Below are 25,493 nucleotides of genomic sequence, written 5' to 3' on the forward strand. Positions count from 1 at the left end.
GAGAGTGTGTGTGGAGTCAGAGAGGAGAGTGTGTGGAGTCTGAGTAGAGTGTGTGTGGAGTCAAAGATGAGATTCTGTGTGGAGTCAGAGAGGAGAGTGTGTGTGGAGTCAGAGTAGAGAGTGTGTGGAGTCAGAGAGGAGAGTGTGTGTGGAGTCAGAGGAGTGAGTGTGTGGAGTCAGAGAGGAGAGTGTGTGTGAGTCAGAGGCGAGAGTGTGTGGAGTCAGAGAGGAGAGTGTGTAGAGTCTGAGAGGAGAGTGTGTGTGGAGTCAAAGAGGAGAGTGTGTGGAGTCTGAGGGGAGAGTGTGTGGAGTCAGAGAGGAGAGTGTGTGGAGTCAGAGAGGAGAGTGTGTGGAGTCTGAGAGGAGAGTGTGGGGAGTCAAAGAGGAGAGTGTGTGGAGTCTGAGAGGAGAGTGTGTGGAGTCTGAGAGGAGAGAGTGTGGAGTCTGAGAGAAGAGAGTGTGTGGAGTCTGAGGAGAGTGTGTGTGGAGTCAAAGAGGAGAGTGTGTGGAGTCTGAGAGGAGAGTGTGTGTGGAGTCAGAGAGGAGAGTGTGTGTGTGGAGTCAGAGAGGAGAGTGTGTGTGGAGTCAAAGAGGAGAGTGTGTGGAGTCTGAGAGGAGAGTGTGTGGAGTCAGAGAGGAGAGTGTGTGGAGTCAGAGAGGAGAGTGTGTGGAGTCTGAGAGGAGAGTGTGTGGAGTCTGAGAGGAGAGTGTGTGTGGAGTCAGAGGAGAGAGTGTGTGGAGTCAGAGAGGAGAGTGTGTGGAGTCAGAGGCGAGAGTGTGGAGTCAGAGAGGAGAGTGTGTAGAGTCTGAGAGGAGAGTGTGTGTGGAGTCAGAGAGGAGAGTGTGTGGAGTCTGAGTAGAGCGTGTGTGGAGTCAAAGAGGAGATTGTGTGTGGAGTCAGAGAGGAGAGTGTGTGTGGAGTCAGAGGAGAGAGTGTGTGGAGTCAGAGAGGAGACTGTGTGTGGAGTCAGAAGAGAGAGTGTGTGGAGTCAGAGAGGAGAGTGTGTGGAGTCTGAGAGGAGAGTGTGTGTGGAGTCAAAGAGGAGAGTGTTTGGAGTCTGAGAGGAGAGTGTGTGGAGTCAGAGAGGAGAGTGTGTGGAGTGAGAGAGGAGAGTGTGTGGAGTCTGAGAGGAGAGTGTGTGGAGTCTGAGAGGAGAGAGTGTGGAGTCTGAGAGAAGAGAGTGTGTGGAGTCTGAGGAGAGTGTGTGTGGAGTCAAAGATGAGAGTGTGTGGAGTCTGAGAGGAGAGTGTGTGTGGAGTCAAAGAGGAGATTGTGTGTGGAGTCAGAAGAGAGAGTGTGTGGAGTCTGAGAGGAGAGTGTGTGTGGAGTCAGAGAGGAGAGTGTGTGGAGTCTGAGAGGAGAGTGTGTGGAGTCTGAGAGGAGAGTGTGTGGAGTCTGAGAGGAGAGAGTGTGTAGTCTGAGAGGAGAGAGTGTGTGGAGTCTGAGGAGAGTGTGTGTGGAGTCAAAGAGGAGAGTGTGTGGAGTCTGAGAGGAGAGTGTGTGTGGAGTCAGAGAGGAGAGTGTGTGTGGAGTCAGAGAGGAGAGTGTGTGTGGAGTCAGAGAGGAGAGTGTGTGGAGTCTGAGTAGAGTGTGTGTGGAGTCAAAGATGAGATTCTGTGTGGAGTCAGAGAGGAGAGTGTGTGTGGAGTCAGAGTAGAGAGTGTGTGGAGTCAGAGAGGAGAGTGTGTGTGGAGTCAGAGGAGTGAGTGTGTGGAGTCAGAGAGGAGAGTGTGTGTGGAGTCAGAGGCGAGAGTGTGTGGAGTCAGAGAGGAGAGTGTGTAGAGTCTGAGAGGAGAGTGTGTGTGGAGTCAAAGAGGAGAGTGTGTGGAGTCTGAGGGGAGAGTGTGTGGAGTCAGAGAGGAGAGTGTGTGGAGTCAGAGAGGAGAGTGTGTGGAGTCTGAGAGGAGAGTGTGGGGAGTCAAAGAGGAGAGTGTGTGGAGTCTGAGAGGAGAGTGTGTGGAGTCTGAGAGGAGAGAGTGTGGAGTCTGAGAGAAGAGAGTGTGTGGAGTCTGAGGAGAGTGTGTGTGGAGTCAAAGAGGAGAGTGTGTGGAGTCTGAAAGGAGAGTGTGTGTGGAGTCAGAGAGGAGAGTGTGTGTGTGGAGTCAGAGAGGAGAGTGTGTGTGGAGTCAAAGAGGAGAGTGTGTGGAGTCTGAGAGGAGAGTGTGTGGAGTCAGAGAGGAGAGTGTGTGGAGTCAGAGAGGAGAGTGTGTGGAGTCTGAGAGGAGAGTGTGTGGAGTCTGAGAGGAGAGTGTGTGTGGAGTCAGAGGAGAGAGTATGTGGAGTCAGAGAGGAGAGTGTGTGTGGAGTCAGAGGCGAGAGTGTGTGGAGTCAGAGAGGAGAGTGTGTAGAGTCTGAGAGGAGAGTGTGTGTGGAGTCAGAGAGGAGAGTGTGTGGAGTCTGAGTAGAGCGTGTGTGGAGTCAAAGAGGAGATTGTGTGTGGAGTCAGAGAGGAGAGTGTGTGTGGAGTCAGAGGAGAGAGTGTGTGGAGTCAGAGAGGAGACTGTGTGTGGAGTCAGAAGAGAGAGTGTGTGGAGTCAGAGAGGAGAGTGTGTGGAGTCTGAGAGGAGAGTGTGTGTGGAGTCAAAGAGGAGAGTGTTTGGAGTCTGAGAGGAGAGTGTGTGGAGTCAGAGAGGAGAGTGTGTGGAGTGAGAGAGGAGAGTGTGTGGAGTCTGAGAGGAGAGTGTGGGGAGTCAAAGAGGAGAGTGTGTGGAGTCTGAGAAGAGAGTGTGTGGAGTCTGAGAGGAGAGTGTGTGGAGTCTGAGAGGAGAGAGTGTGGAGTCTGAGAGGAGAGAGTGTGTGGAGTCTGAGGAGAGTGTGTGTGGAGTCAAAGAGGAGAGTGTGTGGAGTCTGAGAGGAGAGTGTGTGTGGAGTCAAAGAGGAGAGTGTGTGGAGTCAGAGAGGAGAGTGTGTGTGTGGAGTCAGAGAGGAGAGTGTGTGTGTGGAGTTAGAGAGGAGAGTGTGTGTGGAGTCAAAGAGGAGAGTGTGTGGAGTCTGAGAGGAGAGTGTGTGGAGTCAGAGAGGAGAGTGTGTGGAGTCAGAGAGGAGAGTGTGTGGAGTCAGAGAGGAGAGTGTGTGGAGTCTGAGAGGAGAGTGTGTGTGGAGTCAAAGAGGAGAGTGTGTGGAGTCTGAGAGGAGAGTGTGTGGAGTCTGAGAGGAGAGTGTGTGGAGTCTGAGAGGAGAGAATGTGTGGAGTCTGAGGAGAGTGTGTGTGGAGTCAAAGAGGAGAGGGTGTGGAGTCTGAGAGGAGAGTGTGTGGAGTCAGAGAGGAGAGAGTATGTGGAGTCAGAGAGGAGAGAGTGTGTGGAGTCAGAGAGGAGAGAGTGTGAGTATGTAAGTCAGCAGTAGGGTGTGGTCCTCAGTACTGCCAAGATCCAGATAATAAATATCCGTAATAAATATCATTATTATTGGGCCAATCTCCCCCAATAACGCAGCCTCAGTGAAAGATGACACCGGGGACTTGGCTGGATATTGGCAATATATCAGCATTGATTATTGAAAGTGCTGACAGAGAGAGGGAGGCAAAGTTAATAAAAACTAATAAAAAAAAGACAAGAAATACAGGAAGAACAAGGTCTTAAGATGGACTGGCTGCTTATTCACTATAGAGGGAGGAGGGGAGACAGAGATGGGGATCAGGAGTGTGTATGTGTGTGTGTGTGTGTGTGTGTGTTTGTGTGTGTGTGTGTGTGTGTGTGTGTGTGTGTGTGTGTGTGTGTGTGTGTGTGTGTGTGTGTGTGTGTGTGTGTGTGTGTGTGTGTGTGTGTGTGTGTGTGTGTGTCTACATGGAGTATGTAAGTCTGCTGTATGCTCACACATGATTTATTTCCCCGTGTTTGCTTTGTGTCTTCAGTTCTGCATAGTACACTAACGCTAGATATTGTAGATCAACACATGGACTCCACCTACAGCCACACACAACATAACACCATCCATCATGTCCAATTTATCTTGATAAATCTATACATCAGGTCAGCATATGGATTTGTGTGAATTTTGCATCTTCTCTCTGTTATTGTACCCCCCTCCTCTGTTATTATTATTAATAATAATATGCGTAACAATAACAACAATACTTTAGTTCTCAGTGTTTATTATGATTTTAGTGGCAAAGCAGAGTAAAAATCCAAATATGAGGTAATCTCCCAGCAGCTCCCAAGTCTACTGGGTATATCCCCTGGCGTGTTGATGTTAATGTGTTGATGTTCTTTGCAGTGCATGGTGATCAAACAGGTTTCCTGTTATATTCATCAGAGGTGTAGGGAGGGTGAAGTCTGGGAATCCAAAAAAGAGTCATTTTTACAAATGATTAACAAAATTTGCACAAGATAGAATTCATACCTCGGTTTTTGTGGTGAATGTGAATGAAAAAAACTGTATGGATAATGGTTTTCATACCCACATCTTGTTCATAATGTAGAGGCCTATGGGATATTCATTGAGGATGGTACATGTGATCGGTATTACATACTGTACCAATACCAATTGACATGCCTTTGTATGCCTCCTCGTCTGTATACCTGCAGACACAGACACAAAGGTGAGCAGTTCAACACATCCAGCCTTCAACATATTCTTACAGCCTACATATTCTCACCTCTTTGTTGATTGATATCCATTGAATTGTGTCCATTTTCTGTTTTAGAAAGATTTGCACAAATATGAAAAGAGAGATGGTATCATCATAAAACAATATCCATTTAGATCATAGAAGGGACCAACCTTACATTGAGGAGATCATTACATTTTTCAGTTAAGTGCCTGCACCGGCTGTCCTTTCAAATTCAAATCCAAGTATTTCAGTTGGGCATTTAGGTTCCTGCAAGAACTCCCACCAACTAAGGAGGTTCCTCGAAGAACCCCACATCCTATGGGTTTCTTGGAAGATCCTTTTGGGGGGCCATTTTCAGTGCCAAGAACCCCAAGGTTCTTCAAACAACTTTGAGGATCTTAGAATAACCCTTGTAGAACCCTAATTGTTTGTGTGTGTGTCCTACACAGTGTAGTGATAGAGGATGTGAGAGGTCTGGGTTGGTGCTAGGTGGTATTGGAGTGACAGTGTAGTGATATAGGATGTGAGAGGTCTGGGTTGGTGCTAGGTGGTATTGGAGTGACACAGTGTAGTGATAGAGGATGTGAGAGGCCTGGGTTAGTGCTAGGTGGTATTGGAGTGACAGTGTAGTGATAGAGGATGTGAGAGGTCTGGGTTGATGCTAGGTAGTATTGGAGTGACAGTGTAGTGATAGAGGATGTGAGAGGCCTGGGTTGGTGCTAGGTGGTATTGGAGTGACAGTGTAGTGATTGAGGATGTGAGAGGTCTGGGTTGGTGCTAGGTGGTATTGGAGTGACAGTGTAGTGATAGAGGGTGTGAGAGGTAGGGTTGATGCTAGGTGGTATTGGAGTGACAGTGTAGTGATAGAGGATGTGAGAGGTCTGGGTTGGTGCTAGGTGGTATTAGAGTGACAGTGTAGTGATAGAGGATGTGAGAGGCCTGGGTTGGTGCTAGGTGGCATTGGAGTGACAGTGTAGTGATATAGGATGTGAGAGGTCTGGGTTGGTGCTAGGTGGTATTGCAGTGACAGTGTAGTGATAGAGGATGTGAGAGGTCTGGGTTGGTGCTAGGTGGTATTGGAGTGACAGTGTAGTGATAGAGGATGTGAGAGGTCTGGGTTGGTGCTAGGTGGCATTGGAGTGACAGTGTAGTGATATAGGATGTGAGAGGTCTGGGTTGGTGCTAGGTGGTATTGGAGTGACAGTGTAGTGATAGAGGGTGTGAGAGGTCTGGGTTGGTGCTAGGTGGTATTGCAGTGACAGTGTAGTGATAGAGGATGTGAGAGGTCTGGGTTGGTGCTAGGTGGTATTGGAGTGACAGTGTAGTGATAGAGGATGTGAGAGGTCTGGGTTGGTGCTAGGTGGCATTGGAGTGACAGTGTAGTGATATAGGATGTGAGAGGTCTGGGTTGGTGCTAGGTGGTATTGGAGTGACAGTGTAGTGATAGAGGGTGTGAGAGGTCTGGGTTTTGCTAGGTGGTATTGGAGTGACAGTGTAGTGATAGAGGGTGTGAGAGGTCTGGGTTGGTGCTAGGTGGTATTGGAGTGACAGTGTAGTGATATAGGATGTGAGAGGTCTGGGTTGGTGCCAGGTGGTATTGGAGTGACAGTGTACTGATAGAGGGTGTGAGAGGCCTGGGTTGATGCTAGGTGGTATTGGAGTGACAGTGTAGTGATAGAGGATGTGAGAGGTCTGGGTTGGTGCTAGGGTGGTATTGGAGTGACAGTGTAGTGATAGAGGATGTGAGAGGTCTGGGTTGGTGCTAGGTGATATAGCAGTGACAGTGTAGTGATAGAGAATGTGAGAGGTCTGGGTTGGTGCTAGGTGGTATTGGAGTGACAGTGTAGTGATATAGGATGTGAGAGGCCTGGGTTGGTGGTAGGTGGTATTGGAGTGACAGTGTAGTGATAGAGGGTGTGAGAGGTCTGTGTTGATGCTAGGTGGTATTGGAGTGACAGTGTAGTGATAGAGGATGTGAGAGGTCTGGGTTGGTTCTAGGTGGCATTAGAGTGACAGTGTAGTGATATAGGATGTGAGCGGTCTGGGTTGGTGCTAGGTGGTATTGGAGTGACAGTGTAGTGATAGAGGGTGTGAGAGGTCTGGGTTTTGCTAGGTGGTATTGGAGTGACAGTGTAGTGATAGAGGGTGTGAGAGGTCTGGGTTGGTGCTAGGTGGTATTGGAGTGACAGTGTAGTGATATAGGATGTGAGAGGTCTGGGTTGGTGCCAGGTGGTATTGGAGTGACAGTGTACTGATAGAGGGTGTGAGAGGCCTGGGTTGATGCTAGGTGGTATTGGAGTGACAGTGTAGTGATAGAGGATGTGAGAGGTCTGGGTTGGTGCTAGGTGGTATTGGAGTGACAGTGTAGTGATATAGGATGTGAGAGGCCTGGGTTGGTGGTAGGTGGTATTGGAGTGACAGTGTAGTGATAGAGGGTGTGAGAGGTCTGTGTTGATGCTAGGTGGTATTGGAGTGACAGTGTAGTGATAGAGGATGTGAGAGGTCTGGGTTGGTTCTAGGTGGCATTAGAGTGACAGTGTAGTGATATAGGATGTGAGAGGTCTGGGTTGGTGCTAGGTGGTATTGGAATGACAGTGTAGTGATAGAGGGTGTGAGAGGTCTGGGTTGGTGCTAGGTGGTATTGGAGTGACAGTGTAGTGATAGAGGATGTGAGAGGCCTGGGTTGGTGGTAGGTGGTATTGGAGTGACAGTGTAGTGATAGAGGGTGTGAGAGGTCTGGGTTGGTGCTAGGTGGTATTGGAGTGACAGTGTAGTGATAGAGGATGTGAGAGGTCTGGGTTGGTGCTAGGTGGTATTGGAGTGACATTGTAGTGATAGAGGGTGTGAGAGGTCTGGGTTGATGCTAGGTGGTATTGGAGTGACAGTGTAGTGATAGAGGATGTGAGAGGTCTGGGTTGGTGCTAGGTGGTATTGGAGTGACAGTGTATTGATAGAGGGTGTGAGAGGTCTGGGTTGATGCTAGGTGGTATTGGAGTGACAGTGTGGTGATAGAGGGTGTGAGAGGTCTGGGTTGGTGCTAGGTGGTATTGGAGTGACAGTGTAGTGATAGAGGATGTGAGAGGTCTGGGTTGGTGCTAGGTGGTATTGGAGTGACAGTGTAGTGATAGAGGGTGTGAGAGGTCTGGGTTGATGCTAGGTGGTATTGGAGTGACAGTGTAGTGATAGAGGGTGTGAGAGGTCTGGGTTGGTGCTAGGTGGTATTGGAGTGACAGTGTATTGATAGAGGGTGTGAGAGGTCTGGGTTGATGCTAGGTGGTATTGGAGTGACAGTGTGGTGATAGAGGGTGTGAGAGGTCTGGGTTGGTGCTAGGTGGTATTGGAGTGACAGTGTAGTGATAGTTGGTGTGAGAGGTCTGGGTTGGTGCTAGGTGATATAGCAGTGACAGTGTAGTGATAGAGGATGTGAGAGGTCTGGGTTGGTGCTAGGTTGTATTGGAGTGACAGTGTAGTGATATAGGATGTGAGAGGCCTGGGTTGGTGCTAGGTGGTATTGGAGTGACAGTGTAGTGATAGAGGGTGTGAGAGGTCTGGGTTGGTGCTAGGTGGTATTGGAGTGACAGTGTAGTGATAGAGGGTGTGAGAGGTCTGGGTTTTGCTAGGTGGTATTGGAGTGACAGTGTAGTGATAGAGGGTGTGAGAGGTCTGGGTTGGTGCTAGGTGGTATTGGAGTGACAGTGTAGTGATATAGGATGTGAGAGGTCTGGGTTGGTGCCAGGTGGTATTGGAGTGACAGTGTACTGATAGAGGGTGTGAGAGGCCTGGGTTGATGCTAGGTGGTATTGGAGTGACAGTGTAGTGATAGAGGATGTGAGAGGTCTGGGTTGGTGCTAGGTGGTATTGGAGTGACAGTGTAGTGATAGAGGATGTGAGAGGTCTGGGTTGGTGCTAGGTGATATAGCAGTGACAGTGTAGTGATAGAGAATGTGAGAGGTCTGGGTTGGTGCTAGGTGGTATTGGAGTGACAGTGTAGTGATATAGGATGTGAGAGGCCTGGGTTGGTGGTAGGTGGTATTGGAGTGACAGTGTAGTGATAGAGGGTGTGAGAGGTCTGTGTTGATGCTAGGTGGTATTGGAGTGACAGTGTAGTGATAGAGGATGTGAGAGGTCTGGGTTGGTTCTAGGTGGCATTAGAGTGACAGTGTAGTGATATAGGATGTGAGAGGTCTGGGTTGGTGCTAGGTGGTATTGGAGTGACAGTGTAGTGATAGAGGGTGTGAGAGGTCTGGGTTTTGCTAGGTGGTATTGGAGTGACAGTGTAGTGATAGAGGGTGTGAGAGGTCTGGGTTGGTGCTAGGTGGTATTGGAGTGACAGTGTAGTGATATAGGATGTGAGAGGTCTGGGTTGGTGCCAGGTGGTATTGGAGTGACAGTGTACTGATAGAGGGTGTGAGAGGCCTGGGTTGATGCTAGGTGGTATTGGAGTGACAGTGTAGTGATAGAGGATGTGAGAGGTCTGGGTTGGTGCTAGGTGGTATTGGAGTGACAGTGTAGTGATAGAGGATGTGAGAGGTCTGGGTTGGTGCTAGGTGGCATTAGAGTGACAGTGTAGTGATATAGGATGTGAGAGGTCTGGGTTGGTGCTAGGTGGTATTGGAATGACAGTGTAGTGATAGAGGGTGTGAGAGGTCTGGGTTGGTGCTAGGTGGTATTGGAGTGACAGTGTAGTGGTATAGGATGTGAGAGGTTTGGGTTGGTGCTAGGTGGTATTGGAATGACAGTGTAGTGATAGAGGGTGTGAGAGGTCTGGGTTGGTGCTAGGTGGTATTGGAGTGACAGTGTAGTGATAGAGGATGTGAGAGGTCTGGGTTGGTGCTAGGTGGTATTGGAGTGACAGTGTAGTGATAGAGGGTGTGAGAGGTCTGGGTTGATGCTAGGTGGTATTGGAGTGACAGTGTAGTGATATAGGATGTGAGAGGTCTGGGTTGGTGCTAGGTGGTATTGGAGTGACAGTGTAGTGATAGAGGATGTGAGAGGCCTGGGTTAGTCTTAGGTGGTATTGGAGTGACAGTGTAGTGATCGAGGATGTGAGAGGTCTGGGTTGGTGCTAGGTGGTATTGGAGTGACAGTGTAGTGATCGAGGGTGTGAGAGGTCTGGGTTGATGCTAGGTGGTATTGTAGTGACACAGTGTAGTGATCGAGGGTGTGAGAGGTCTGGGTTGATGCTAGGTGGTATTGTAGTGACACAGTGTAGTGATCGAGGGTGTGAGAGGTCTGGGTTGATGCTAGGTGGTATTAGATTGAATATAGGCAGTGTCACAGTGAGAGAGTATTGTTCATTGTAATGTGGTCTTGTTACCACTCTGACTGCGACAGTAACACAACTGTTGCCTGATATTGATTTGGGGACATGGGTGTTATTGATAAGTGAGAATTGAATTCAACCAGCTCATTTGTCAGTGTGACGTCCCCATTTAATAATAACCATGACATAGCATGCACATGGACAGTAGACCCAGACAAATACATAGTCAAACACACACATTATGCACACATTATGCACACATGCAGTACACACTCACACACAGCTCGTACATAGTTACACACTTATTTTGGAAGGCTCATGGGTTCTAACCACCCAGCTACCTGATGGAATATTTCAAGAAGGATATACCATTATGGCATCTTTAGGAACATTCTGCATTCTATGTATGTCATTGGTGATTGATAGAATTTGTTGTCAATTTTGTTGGATGTTATTCGTTTTTCCTGAATGCATAGATGAAGCTTTGATTTATTGTTTATAAATATCTAATTTCTTTTTTTGAAATCAAAATCCAGATTATAAATAGCAATATATCGTTCTACAGAGAAAATGGCAGATGAACTAACCGTTAATCAGGACATGTTATCACACACAATAGTACAAAAGTATGCAACATTTATTAAGAAACAACAACCTTGTAATCAGCCTGGGAATTTTATTTCTATCCATTAATGCCTATTTAAATGGAGAGAAAATGTAAGATTTTTGCACAAATTGAGCAATCAAATCTATGTATTTGTAATAACATTGTCATACAATTGTAATGAAATAAAAATATATCTGAGATCCCATTTTTTACCACAATGGGGCCAATAATCTGGTTATCCCCAATATTGAATTTGGCTTCAGATGGTTAAACGTGTAACAGGAATACGTCCAATAAATGTACAGACAGGTTTGGAATAACCATAAGGAAGTGTGCTAATACTATTGTTTTATATAGATTGTACAATCATCTAAAATGAATCATACCTCAAAATATGCAACATATCATGTTAGGAGAAAATATGCCAATTTCATGTAATTTTCTTCAGGCTATGAGTGTAACGCTTTCTTTATTAATGATCAAACAAACGTAAATTAAAACAATTGTATTGATAATCAAGCATCCATATAGCCATTACAATACAGTACCTTGCAATAACATAACAGTACAGAATAATAACAGTGACAATGGCTCCTTTCCATCTCCATCTCAGATGTAGCCTGGTGGGTAGGAGTGTTGGACCTGTAACCGAAAGGTTGCTGGATCGAATCCCCGAGCTGACAAGGTAAACATCTGTTGTTACGCCGATGACGTGGATGACAATTAAGACAGCCCCCTGCTGCACCTCTCTGATTCAGAGGGGTTGGGTTAAATGTGGAAGACACGTTTCAGTTGAATGCATTCAGTTGTACAACTGACTAGATGTCCCCCTTTCCTTCTTCATTAAAAAAAGGGGATGAGAAGGGCCTCTATTTTCTCTGTTTGACCAAGTACCAGTCCCATCAGTGGACAATCTGTCCCAGGCCGTCCGGGCCCCTGGTGAGAATGGTCCAGAGCAGCAGGGGTTATTGGATGGTGAGGCCTCCCAGGGGTTTTCTCTCTGGGCTCCAGGGGTCCATGGAGGCCACTGGGGAGGGGAAGTCTGGAGCAGCCTCCCTGCAGGCTCCCTGCCTGGGCATTATCACATAGAGAGAGAGGGGAGGCACAAAGACTTCCAGAGAGAAGAGCTTTGTATTTGGTCCAGGTGTTTAGTATGGTTGGGTATAGGCCTGAGGCTCGACTACTGTTTGCCATGGCAAGAACAACACACAGTATAGTTCTTATATGTATTGCCAAGTATGAAATAAGTGTCTGTTTGTCTGTCCTGCTGGCGACTTGCGTTTATATAATTTGTCTTGCAAAAGTTTGTTTGCAGGTAATTACTGAAAAATCAAGTGCCCAAATGTAATCCTATGTTTAAAAAACAAGATGAACGTTTTAGTAAGGTGCATATGGGAGTGGGTATTTGGGGTACAGCTTTGGGTAGGACACAGAGTTTATTTGGTTGGATGTCAGCTCCACATATGACAGATGACATCCGATGACATTTGCAGATAAAGGAAAGAGAAGAGTTGGATGGAGGTGTGCAAGGAGGAGGATGGGGGGATGCTGGAGGTGTTAGGGCCCCCCTCATCCTCTCATCCCCTCCAACACCATCTTATTTTCCCCTCCTTCAATCTCACACACCCTACCTCTATCCCTCTCTCCCACAGACGCGCACAACCACACTACATTCTACAAGAAATAATTGCTTTTGTCTGGAAGGAGTATGGGGAGGAGGAAGGAGCGGGGCGCGTGCGGCTACTTCTGTTCGAAAAGGGGGTGCGTGAAGGACAACAAGTCGCTTCTCTCCCCTTCCCTCCATCCTCTCCTCAACCACATCCCTCCTTCCTCTCGTTGGACTTGCGGATGTCATCTGTCATACGTGGAGCGGAGGGAGAGGGACAATAAACCGTGTTGTATTGTGGTGTTTTCGGAGGTAGAGATGAAGGCTGGAAATAGGACACATTTCTCATAATTAGAAACTAGCACATATCCCTGGCCTGCAGTGAAACCAAAACGGTGAAGGAATAATAATAATCATCATAATAATACAAATAATACTTGTACTAATATTAATAATAAATATATTGTATGACTATATCGATAGGCCTGTGTTTTTTATTAATCAGTCATAACGTTTAACATTTCATATTTAACTGGTAGCAAAAGGCCTATAGACAGTGACGTGTGTGGGGGGCGGGGGTCTTACTCAATGCTATTGATTTAGATAATTGTATAGATCTTTCTGTTTAAAAATCTATATCGACAATAATCTAGTGTATAGCGTGGTAATTGACAGCGTGTTATATATCGTTTTGGTACGAGGGAGGTGAGGCGATGAAGTCGAGAAAGAGGGCGCGCGCTACGTGCACGGAAATACTCCAAGATGTTGCCTGCATGCGGGAGGTGAGATGTTGGTTGAACCGGTGCTCTTCCGCGTGCAGCCGGTAGCTACACGGCCTCTGCTGGCCTTACCGGAGTGGGATTTTGCTCATGGTCAAAGCCTTACCTGTAGCAGATGACGTTTCTCCACATAGAATAGTCGTATATTCTGAGTTACATGAATGGTGTTGATTAAGTTAGATCATGACACGTCAGTAATTTTGAAGTTGAATAAATTGTATTAGTCGAATGGAAGCATTTTAAGAAGGACCTGTGCGTCATGGTCATGGACATGGATGCAGGGAGGAATTTAAACAGCCATGCTTTGTTATAAATGCTTATAGCTATTTATAATGCGTTAGACAACGAAGGTGTTTCCTAACAAGTGTTCAACTGTCTGAATGTTTAAGGCTGAACGATGACTTAATGCAAAGATTCCCCCACGCAATTTAATGAGAGAGATAAAACAAATTCAAACATAATTTGATTAAAATATAAATATTTATCATAGGTTGTATCTTTCTGAACAAAATGCATTTCAATAGTTAACAATTGCAGTGATGGGAAAAAAATGTAGGCTATCAACTTTTGTCGTATTATACACTGAACACAAATATAAACGCAACATGTAAAGTGTTGGTCCCGTGTTTCATGAGCTGAAGTAAAAGATCCCACAAATGTTCCATTTGCACAAAATGCTTATTTCTCTCAAATGTTGTACATACATTTATTTACATCCCTGTAAGTGAGCATTTATCCTTTGCCAAGATAATCTGTCTACCTGACAGATGTGGCATATCAAGAAGCTGATTAAACGGCATCATCATTACACAGGTGCACCTTGTGCTGGGGACAATACAAGTCCACACTAAAATGTGCAGTTTTATCACACAACACAATGCCACAGATGTCTCAAGTTTTGAGCGAGCGTGCAATTGGCATGCTGACTACACAGAGAATTGAATGTTCTACCGGTCTCACAATCGCACACCATGTGTTTGGTGTCATGTGGGCAAGCGGTTTGCTGATGTCAACGTTGTGAACAGAGTCCGCCATGGTGGTGGTAGGGTTATAGTATGGGCAGGCATAAACTACTGACAACGAACACAATTGTATTTGATCGATGGAAATTTGAATTCACAGAAATACATTGAGGAGATCCTGAGACCCATTGTTTTAAAGGTATCAGTCATGTGATATCCATAGATTAGGGCCTAATTAATTAATTTAAATTGACTGATTTCTTCATATGAACTGCAACTCAGTAAATCTTTGAAATTGTTGCATGTTGCGTTTATATTTTTGTTCAGTGTAATAAATAACATACTGTATGTGCCTATTGGTTGACTTCTCCAGTCATCTGTGATCTCAGTCTCCCAGACAAGCAGTAATGTAATGATCACCATTCGCATCATTATAGCATGGTCTTATTAAGAGGAGAAAAGACAGAAATCAATACAGGATACCTTTAGCAGCGGTGGTGAAAACGAGGGAGATGCGGTTGGGAGGAAGGATGGAGCGAGGGAGCAGAGAGAGAGAGCATGAGGGAGGAGGGGGTGGGGGGTGGTAATGTGTGAGTAGCGGGTGCTCTCTCGCTTCAATGTTGCAGCCAGCGTAGTGGCAGCTCGCTAGAATACTGGAGGGAGCCGGGTCGAGTGAGCTATTGGGGTTCCCAAATATCGGGGACAAACAGGCAGACAGAAAGACACACAGGCGGATGGACGGAAAGATAGGCAAGTGCTCCGACAAGAACCAGAAACGTAACGGATATTCAGCTTTCTTTTTATGTTGTTTCCGTTCTTTATTTATTTGTTTGGCTTTATTTATTTCTTTATCGATTGATTGCGTTTTAATTACTGCCTTGTGACAGGGAGTGAGGGAGGAGGAGCGTAGGCCAAGCGGGCACATTGTGTAGCCTTTCCAAATGTTTATTTATTTCAGTTGATTATCTTAATGCGGCTATTTTACATGCATTTTAAACACGATTCGCTGCTTTCTAGCCTGCGTATTGGTGAATTGGTGTGTATATAGCCTACATGTGAGGGACAGTGAGAGAGTGCGATCAGCTATACACCAAATAAAGTAGATTAACCAAAAATAACAAATCCAAATATATCACAATAATTGTTGGCCTTTACGCACTTCAGCGTCTGTTATTCTTGTAATATTATTAATTTTATTTAACAGCGCAAACCAAAGCTAACCACGGCGAGTGACGCTAAGAAACTAGCGACTGTTACGGTGTTTGTTCTCACGCCTGTCGATAGGAAAACAGTTGGCTAACATTGAGACTATGCTAATATAAACGCATACAGGAGAAATAGAACGATTAGGCTATTGTATGCTACACACTTACAGTTTGCCACGGCATACGAGAGAGACAGGAGCAAAATCAGGCTTATAATACAAGCATTATTACTATATTAGTCCTGATAGTGTTCTTCTGATATAGTAGTGGGAGTTCAGTTGTGGTTCTATCCGTCTGTGTGTTGGGTCTGGGCTGTTTCGTTAGCCTGATTGCTGCACACTCAAGGAGCACCATATATTCTATACACATTTACACCCAAAATCCTGCCGAAGAGAAACAGACATCCAAAAATGTAAATAGAGCTATCCAGCATAGCCTACATGTGTACGCGCCATCAACTGGTAAGCTAAACAACGAATGTTCTACGTTTTCGATACCAAATACATTTCAAACGGATGAAGATACACAGAAGAGGAAACATCTTGTCATAATATTACTGAAAAATTGTATTATATGAAACAAAACCAGAAGACGGAGGAAGATCATGTTTGTTCCCTTGCCGGTGCCGTTCATGTTTCAGAGAACTGCCCCTGACCTCAACGCCTGGCGTCTCAAGTCCCCGTTGGCTCTACGTTCCGATTCCGGTAAGATATTTTCCGTTATTATTGCCAAGTCCGTGAGGCTCAGTCATGCATACCCGCCCCACCTTAACGACTCCCATGTAGCGCGCTTTTCAGTGCAGATTATCCACTCGGAACTGGAATGTGTTCTGGGCACACACACACTTCTGTGTTGAAAGCTGGAATACACTCATCTTCTCTCTTGTTTTAAATGTGTAAATAAACAGACATACAAGTCCATAGTTAGATTGCAAATAATTGCGCGTAAACGTCATTTTCTCCATTCCCTTGAAAGAGCACGTGCGCGTAATGCGCGACGGGTCCATCTTGTGTTTATTTACGTTCCTTTTCTCCTGGTGATGTATCCCTCTTCCCGTGTTTTCTGTCCTTTCTCTCCATCCTTCCCCTCTCCTCCGCCCCGTACGCCTGTGCCTCAGCCTCCGTCTCTCCCGGTGATGTATCCCTCTTTCTGTCCCCTCTCTCCATCCTTCCCCTCTCCTCCGCCCCGTACGCCTGTGCCTCAGCCTCCGTCTCTCCCGGTGATGTATCCCTCTTTCTGTCCCCTCTCTCCATCCTTCCCCTCTCCTCCGCTCCGTACGCCTGTGCCTCAGCCTCCGTCTCTCCCGGTTATGTATCCCTCTTTCTGTCCCCTCTCTCCATCCTTCCCCTCTCCTCCGCTCCGTACGCCTGTGCCTCAGCCTCCGTCTCTCCCGAACTACCCTCTCTGCAGGCAGGGAATATTCATGCCAACTTATCGATCCTGCGGAGATCGATTCCTGGGCCGGTGGAAGCAGGGAGAGGGGAGAAAGAGGCAAATATACGGTGAAAGGAGAAGGACGGCGAACGAGGAGACGGGAGAATAATGTCTTTTTTTCGTTTTATTTCACTCATTTTCGACAGTGTGTGTGCATATCTGTGTTGCGATTCAGACATTGGACTGGCATTTTGTCGAATAGGCCTCTTCTGTCTCAATTCGAGACAATGGTTATGTGTGTGTGGATTAACGCCTTTATTTCAGTAGCCTAAACATGACAGACATTGATATCTCAGAACCACGTTTGTCTGTCCAGATGCTTGTCTGCGTGTGGTGTCAGTATGGCTGGTCGCTAAACCCGGCAGGGGAAGGCGGGACCATTGAGGCTGGACTGGGGAGTTCGGCTATGGCGCTGTCTGCGTTTCATCTGCGCTGAAGCGGAATAAAAGGACGCGTGGTGGGAGCAGCCAGCCCGGCTTCCGTGTGTCGCTGCCAGTGTGTCACTGTGGCGTCATCTAGCTCTGGAATTAGGCAGCCGCCCAGACGTGAAACAGCAGCGGTTTATGCATGCACACAATACCTATCACGATTTAACGGTGCATAAATACAGCTCGGTGTGCACCTTGGACGGTGTCTGCGTTCTTAAAGAGACAGGCACACATTTATCTGTGTTAGACTATATTTTTCTCTCTTTTTCCAATGTGTAATTTTCAGATCAGATTAAGTTAATTTGATTTCAGAAAGGCGAGTTTATCTCCACCATTTACTATCTGTCACTAGAAGGGTGTTTTTACACCATGGTGTAAAGATGAGGGGGTGTGAGAGAGAGAAAGGGCAGAGGGGAGCGTAGAGGGAGGAGAGTGACCTGTTACCTAGGTGTATCTCTAGAGTTAGTACATAGAGGAGAGGGAGGGGGAGGAGGGGAAGGACAGAGAAGCGAGAGAGGGAGCGGGTACTGGGAGGAGGAGTTTTCGAGATATGCACGTTGAAAAATGGCGAATGTCAGAGTGAGATAAAAAAAAATGAAGAAAGAAGGAGAGAGAAGCCGGTGAAAGTGAAAGCAGATGACAGAGTGAAAAATGAGTCTGGAGAGGAAAAGCCAGTTTGAGATGGAGAGGTGAGGGTAAACTGTACCAGAGTCATTATGGCAGGAAAGGCATCTACATTAGGGTGTACAGTTTGTAGGCCTAGGAGTCAATGTGACAATAGAGATGCATGACATGTTGCTAATTCTGCACTCTCTCTCATATTTAGTTTATTCTCTATCATATAGTATTCGCTTACTGGGCCAACGCTCTTAACCACTAGGATACCTGCAACCCCTGTGTAGTGTAGTACAGAGTAAAGTGGTTTGTGACACCATCACCATTAACCGCTGTATGAAACTTTAATGTGGCCTGCACAAGGACTGGCAGGCTTGCTGTAGGAGGAACGGGCTTGATATGATGGAATAGGACTGAAACTGTAGCCTTATATTAGTTTCCTTTACACAGACACACAGACACACACAAGCCCAAATCGGGAAAAAATGCTCTTTTTTTTACACGCTCGAACACGCTGGAATTATAATGCGCGCTAGTGAATGAGAGAAAACAGACCGGTCAGCAGCGACAAATCTGTCAATGTTGTCATGCTCTTCAAATTATAAAGCAAGTCTATTTTTTCACGTCTATGTGAAGCAATGCAGGTAAAGTGAGCAGGTAAATTGGCAGAAAATACTTTGTGCATTGTTATGTCTGGAATTGTGACATGTATATTTAAAACGTGACGATTTAGTGTTGATACGTTTTGCTGCCAGTGCCAATAATACATATTTGAAAACAATAACTTTATTTCTACCTGTGTGGATTTAGATCATAGGCATATAGCCTAGACAGGCTACAGCTGGGAAACAAGAGGAACGCTGTTCAGGAGAGAATCTGGTTAAGTAGAAAGAACGAGAATAGCTAAATTCTTCATAAACTGCTAGGGTGTATTTGTTACTACTCTTTTCATTGTCATGAGCCAACATAAAAAACAAAATAAAATGTTATTGGTCACATACACATGGTTAGCAGATGTTAATGTAAGTGTAGCGAAATGCTCGTTCTAGTTCCAACAGTGCAGTAATATCTAACAAGTAATCTAACAAATTCACAATGACTACCTTATACACACAAAGTATAGGGATGAATAAGAATATGTACATTTAAATATATGGATGAGCGATGGCCGTGCGGCATACAGTATATACAGTTGAAGTCAGAAGTTTACATGCACTTAGGTTGGAGTCATAAAAACTCGTTTTTCAACCACTCCACAAATTTCTTGTTAACAAACTCATTTTTCCAGCAATTGTTTACAGACAGATTATTTCAGTTTTAATAAACTCAGATTATTTCACTTATAATTCACTGTATCACAATTCCAGTGGGTCAGAAGTTTACATATACTAAGTTGACTGTGCCTTTAAACAGCTTGGAAAATTCCAGAAAATTATGTAATAGCTTTAGAAGCTTCTGATGGGCTAATTTACATAATTTGAGTCAATTGGAGGTGTACCTGTGGATGTATTTCAAGGACTACCTTCAAACTCAGTGCCATCATGGGAAAATCAAAAGAAATCAGCAAACACCTTGTCGACCTTCACAAGTCTGGTTCATCCATGGGAGCAATTTCCAAACGCCTGAAGGTACCACGTTCATCTGTACAAACAATAGTACGCAAGTATAAACAACATGGGACCACGCAGCCGTCATACCACTCAGTAAGGAGATGCATTCTGTCTCCTAGAGATGAACGTTCTTTGGTGTAAAAAGTGCAAATCAATCCCAAAACAACAGCAAAGGACCTTGTGAAGATGCTGGAGGAAACAGGTACAAAAGTATCTACAGTGCCTTGCGAAAGTATTCGGCCCCCTTGAACTTTGCGACCTTTTGCCACATTTCAGGCTTCAAACATAAAGATATAAAACTGTATTTTTTTGTGAAGAATCAACAACAAGTGGGACACAATCATGAAGTGGAACAACATTTATTGGATATTTCAAACTTTTTAACAAATCAAAAACGGAAAAATTGGGTGTGCAAAATTATTCAGCCCCTTTACTTTCAGTGCAGCAAACTCTCTCCAGAAGTTCAGTGAGGATCTCTGAATGATCCAATGTTGACCTAAATGACTAATGATGATAAATACAATCCACCTGTGTGTAATCAAGTCTCCGTATAAATGCACCTGCACTGTGATAGTATCAGAGGTCCGTTAAAAGCGCAGAGAGCATCATGAAGAACAAGGAACACACCAGGCAGGTCCGAGATACTGTTGTGAAGAAGTTTAAAGCCGGATTTGGATACAAAAAGATTTCCCAAGCTTTAAACATCCCAAGGAGCACTGTGCAAGCGATAATATTGAAATGGAAGGAGTATCAGACCACTGCAAATCTACCAAGACCTGGCCGTCCCTCTAAACTTTCAGCTCATACAAGGAGAAGACTGATCAGAGATGCAGCCAAGAGGCCCATGATCACTCTGGATGAACTGCAGAGATCTACAGCTGAGGTGGGAGACTCTGTCCATAGGACAACAATCAGTCGTATATTGCACAAATCTGGCATTTATGGAAGTGGCAAGAAGAAAGCCATTTCTTAAAGATATCCATAAAAAGTGTCGTTTAAAGTTTGCCACAAGCCACCTGGGAGACACACCAAACATGTGGAAGAAGGTGCTCTGGTCAGATGAAACCAAAATTGAACTTTTTGGCAACAATGCAAAATGTTATGTTTGGCGTAAAAGCAACACAGCTCATCACAATGAACACACCATCCCCACTGTCAAACATGGTGGTGGCAGCATCATGGTTTGGGCCTGCCTTTCTTCAGCAGGGACAGGGAAGATGGTTAAAATTGATGGGAAGATGGATGGAGCCAGATACAGGACCATTCTGCAAAAAACCTGATGGAGTCTGCAAAAGACCTGAGACTGGGATGGAGATTTGTCTTCCAACAAGACAATGATCCAAAACATAAAGCAAAATCTACAATGGAATGGTTCAAAAATAAACATATCCAGGTGTTAGAATGGCCAAGTCAAAGTCCAGACCTGAATCCAATCGAGAATCTGTGGAAAGAACTGAAAACTGCTGTTCAACAATGCTCTCCATCCAACCTCACTGAGCTCGAGCTGTTTTGCAAGGAGGAATGGGAAAAAATGTCAGTCTCTCGATGTGCAAAACTGATAGAGACATACCCCAAGGGACTTACAGCTGTAATCGCAGCAAAAGGTGGCGCTACAAAGTATTAACTTAAGGGGCTGAATAATTTTGCACGCCCAATTTTTCCGTTTTTGATTTGTTAAAAAAGTTTGAAATATCCAATAAATGTCGTTCCACTTCATGATTGTGTCCCACTTGTCGTTGATTCTTCACAAAAAAATACAGTTTTATATCTTTATGTTTGAAGCCTGAAATGTGGCAAAAGGTCGCAAAGTTCAAGGGGGCCGAATACTTTCGCAAGGCACTGTATATCCACAGTGAAACGAGTCCGATATCAACATAACCTGAAAGGCCGCTCAGCAAGGAAGAAGCCACTGCTCCAAAACCGCAATAAAAAAGCCAGATAACGGTTTGCAATTGCACATGGAGACAAAGATCGTACTTTTTGGAGAATTGTCCTCTGGTCTGATGAAACAAAAATAGAACTGTTTGGCCATAATGACCATCGATATGTTTGGAGGATAGCCGAAGAACACTATCTCAACTGTGAAGCACGGGGGTGGCAGCATCTTGTTGTGGGGGTGCTTTGCTGCAGGAGGGACTGGTGCACTTCACAAAATAGATGGCATCATGAGGTAGGAAAATTATGTGGATATATTGAAGCAGCATCTCAAGACATCAGTCAGGAAGTTAAAGCTTAGTTGCAAATGGGTCTTCCAAATGGACAATGACCCCAAGCATACTTCCAAAGTTGGGGCAAAATGGCTTAAGGACAACAAAGTCAAGTTATTGGAGTGGCCATCACAAAGCCCTGACCTCAATCCTGTAGAAAATTTGTGGGCAGAACTGAAAAAGTGTGTGCCAGCAAGGAGGCCTACAAACCTGACTCAGTTACACCAGCTCTGTCAGGAGGAATGGGCCAATATTCACCCAACTTATTGTGGGACGCTTGTGGAAGGCTACCCAAAACATTTGACCCAAGTTAAGCAATTTAAAGGCAATGCTACCAAATACTAATTGAGTGCATGTAAACTTCTGACACACTGGGAATGTGATGAAAGAAATAAAAGCTGAAATAAATCATTCTCTGTACTATTATTCTGACATTTCACTTTCTTAAAATAAAGTGGTGATGGGTCTCCCGGGTGGCGCAGTGGTCTAAGGCACTGCATCACAGTGCTAGCTGTGCCACCAGAGACTCAGTGGTCTAAGGCACTGCATCACAGTGCTAGCTGTGCCACCAGAGACTCAGTGGTCTAAGGCACTGCATCACAGTGCTAGCTGTGCCACCAGAGACTCAGTGGTCTAAGGCACTGCATCACAGTGCTAGCTGTGCCACCAGAGACTCAGTGGTCTAAGGCACTGCATCACAGTGCTAGCTGTGCCACCAGAGACTCAGTGGTCTAAGGCACTGCATCACAGTGCTAGCTGTGCCACCAGAGACTCAGTGGTCTAAGGCACTGCATCACAGTGCTAGCTGTGCCACCAGAGGCTCAGTGGTCTAAGGCACTGCATCACAGTGCTAGCTGTGCCACCAGAGGCTCAGTGGTCTAAGGCACTGCATCACAGTGCTAGCTGTGCCACCAGAGGCTCAGTGGTCTAAGGCACTGCATCACAGTGCTAGCTGTGCCACCAGAGACTCAGTGGTCTAAGGCACTGCATCACAGTGCTAGCTGTGCCACCAGAGACTCAGTGGTCTAAGGCACTGCATCACAGTGCTAGCTGTGCCACCAGAGACTCTGGGTTAGAGCCCAGGCTCTGTCACAGCCGGCCGCGGCCGTGAGGTCCATGTGGCGATGCACAATTGGCCTTGTGTCGTCCGGGTTAGGGAGGGTTTGGCCGTTAGGCATATCCTCTCATCGCTAGCTATCGACTCCTGTCGTGACCAGGTCACTAGGGGCACAGTGTTTCCTCCAACACATTGGTGCGGCTGGGTTGGATGCTTGCTGTGTTAAGAAGCGTGGCTTGGTTGGGTTGTGTTTCGGAAAACCCATGACCTTCGTCTCTCCCGAACCCGTACGGCAGTTGTAGCGATGAGAGAAGATAGTAACTACTAAAAACAATTGGATACCACGAAATTGGGGTGAAAAAAGGGGGTAAAGAAATAAAAATAAAGTGGTGATCCTAACTGACAGGGAATTTTTACTCTGATTAAATGTGAGGAATGTGAAAAACTGATGTTAAATGTATTTGGCTGAGGTGTATGTAAACGTCTGACTTCAACAATATGAGATGAGTAAAAGCTGAAATACGGTGAGTCCAAAGGAACACACAGTAGGATATGTAGACATTATTTAAGTGGTGTTATTTAAAGTGACTAGTGATACCTTTATTAAATACATGTATTCAATATATTAAAGTGGCAAGATATTTGAGTCTGTATATTGGCAGCAGCCACTTTATGTTAGCAATGGCTGTTTAACAGTCTGATGGCCTTGAGATAGAGGCTGTTTTTCAGTCTCTCGGTCCCAGCTTTGATGCACCTGTACTGACCTCGCCTTCTGGATGATAGCGGGGTGAACATGCAGTTGCTCGGGTGGTTGTTGTCCTTGATGATCTTTTTGGCCTTCCTGTGACATCGGGTGCTGTAGTTGTCCTGGAGGGCAGGTAGTTTTCCCCCGGTGATGCGTTGTGCAAACAACACAACCCTCTGGAGAGCCTTACGTTTGTGGGTGGTGCAGTTAGTGTACCAGGCAGCGATACAGCCCGACAGGAGGCTCTCAATTGTGCACCTGTAAAGATTTGTGAATGTTTTAGGTGACAAGTCAAATTTCTTCAGGTTGAGGTTGAAGAGGCACTGAGGCGCTGTTGCGCCTTCTTCACAACGCTGTCTGTGTGGGTGAGCCACTTCAGTTTGTCTGTGATGTGTACGCTGGGGAACTTAAAACTTTCCACCTTCTCCACTACTGTCTCGTCGATGTGGATAGGGGGCTGCTCCCTCTGCTGTTTCCTGAAGTCCACGATCATCTCCTTTGTTTTGTTGACTTTGAGTGAGAGGTTATTTTTCCTACTCCACACTCCAGAAAATAACCTCTTACTCAACGTCAACAAAACAAAGGAGATGATCGTGGACTTCAGGAAACAGGATGCATTACGGTGGCTCCGTATACAGTGAGGCCAAAGGAACATACAGTAATTCAAAAGGGCTACATAGCGAACTTAATAAACACAACTTTTTGTTATGGATTGTCATGACAGTTGAGTTGCATATGCTATGCAGTGTATGTGAATTGACGCGGCTTTGATGCAAATTTTGACGTGTGTGGTTTCGGCTTTACTTAGTCGCTGATACACACGATAAACCATTACACAAGCTCACACACACACACACACACACACACACACTCTCGCACACTTAATCCCACAAATGTAGCTTCGTACGCTTCGTGGCTGTTAATAACACAGATACTGCTGTAGTTAATATCTACTGTCTATGCTATGCTGTGTATGCATTTCTGTTTCATATGATGTATGCTAATAAACAAGCTGCAGTTTTACATTCATATTTGTGTCAAGATCCTGTATGGTTCTGTACAGTATAGGGACATATTCGTTTCTGTGCTTGTGTGTAGTGCCGGTGCCTCTATGAGAAACGATTTGATTGTGCACGTAGGCCGATGCATATGCTTACATGTGTTTTTGTGTGTCTGTGTCCGAACCTGCCCGTGTGTGTATAGATTGGAGTGTGGAGGGGAGTGTGTGAGTCCCAGTGTTAACATGATTGCGAATGACAAAATGTCAACCTGGGTTTGTTAGGAACGTAATGGGGAATCAATAGACACAAGAAAGATGTCAATACAACATGCTCTATAGCATTAAGGCTACTGCTCCCCCTCTCTCTCTCTCTCTCTCTCTCTCTCTCTCTCTCTCTCTCTCTCTCTCTCTCTCTCTGTCTTTCTCTCTCTCTCTCCTCTCCCTCTCTCTTGCTCTCTCTGCGTGTCTCTCTCTCTCTCTCTCCTTCTCTCTCTCTCTTTTCTTCCCCCTGTCCATCTCTTCCTCTGCCTGTGTGTGTGTTCCGTTATTAGATTACAGTATGATGGGCCCACAGTCAGTCATCAGTAATGCAGTGCTCTAGTCTGGTCTGGTGGCAGAATGCTGCTAGTCATAATGAAAACAGACATGTGGATGTTACAGAGTTATATATTATGGCATCACACAGATGCTCTTGACATGGATAACCTCACTCACTGTCCCCAGTACAGGATGTCTGAGTCAAGATCTCTGTTCACGGGAAGAACATTTACAGTACACCATACACAGGGAATGCAGCGTGTGTGTGTGCTTCTGTGTGTGTTGCAGTGTTTGTTCTGCTTGTGTGTGTGTGTGTTGCAGACTCAGACCAATGTAGTACCAATGCTGATGAAGTCCCCCCATTAACAGCAGTGAGTGGTATTGAATTTCTCCCTGGGAAGAAAGGTCAAGCCATCAACTACACACACACACACACACACACACACACACACACACACACACACACACACACACACACACACACACACACACACACACACACACACACACACACACACACACACACACACACACACACACACACACACACACACACACACACACACACACATATGCCCCCCCCACACGCACACATGCATGCCCACCCCACACTCACACACACATGCACACCCACATGCATGCCCCCCCCCACACACACAATAACACACACACAGCAAGGTATTCTATGTATGGTGGGTCAGTGTGTGTCCCCACTGAAATACATCCCAGCATTAGTTCTAATCAGAGACAGGGTGAGCAGGCCACTTCATCAGACCTATCCCTCTGGGACCAGGGGAGAGAGGGGTGAATCAGGGGAAGAGAGGGGGAGACGGACAGGGTCCAGGCTCTTAATCAACACATCACCTGGAATGCACCCATACATGC

General features: G+C 45.8%; 1 protein-coding gene across 3 annotated transcripts in view; it reads left to right on the top strand.

The window, feature by feature from the left end:
- Window positions 1-14,404: 14,404 nt before the first annotated feature.
- The window catches only part of pou2f2b (POU class 2 homeobox 2b), a 117,361-nt gene continuing 106,272 nt past the window's right edge, over window positions 14,405-25,493 (top strand). For 2 of the 3 annotated variants that reach the window (XM_064947758.1, XM_064947760.1), the window contains exon 1: window positions 15,372-15,679. In XM_064947758.1, the coding sequence (XP_064803830.1) occupies window positions 15,580-15,679 (100 nt within the window). In that variant the 5' untranslated portion in view covers window positions 15,372-15,579. Of the gene's footprint in view, window positions 15,680-25,493 lie in introns of all 3 variants that reach the window. The other variant, XM_064947757.1, reaches the window with a different exon arrangement.

Source organism: Oncorhynchus masou, chromosome 30 (assembly GCF_036934945.1).
Source record: "Oncorhynchus masou masou isolate Uvic2021 chromosome 30, UVic_Omas_1.1, whole genome shotgun sequence".
Classification (NCBI taxonomy): domain Eukaryota; kingdom Metazoa; phylum Chordata; class Actinopteri; order Salmoniformes; family Salmonidae; genus Oncorhynchus; species Oncorhynchus masou.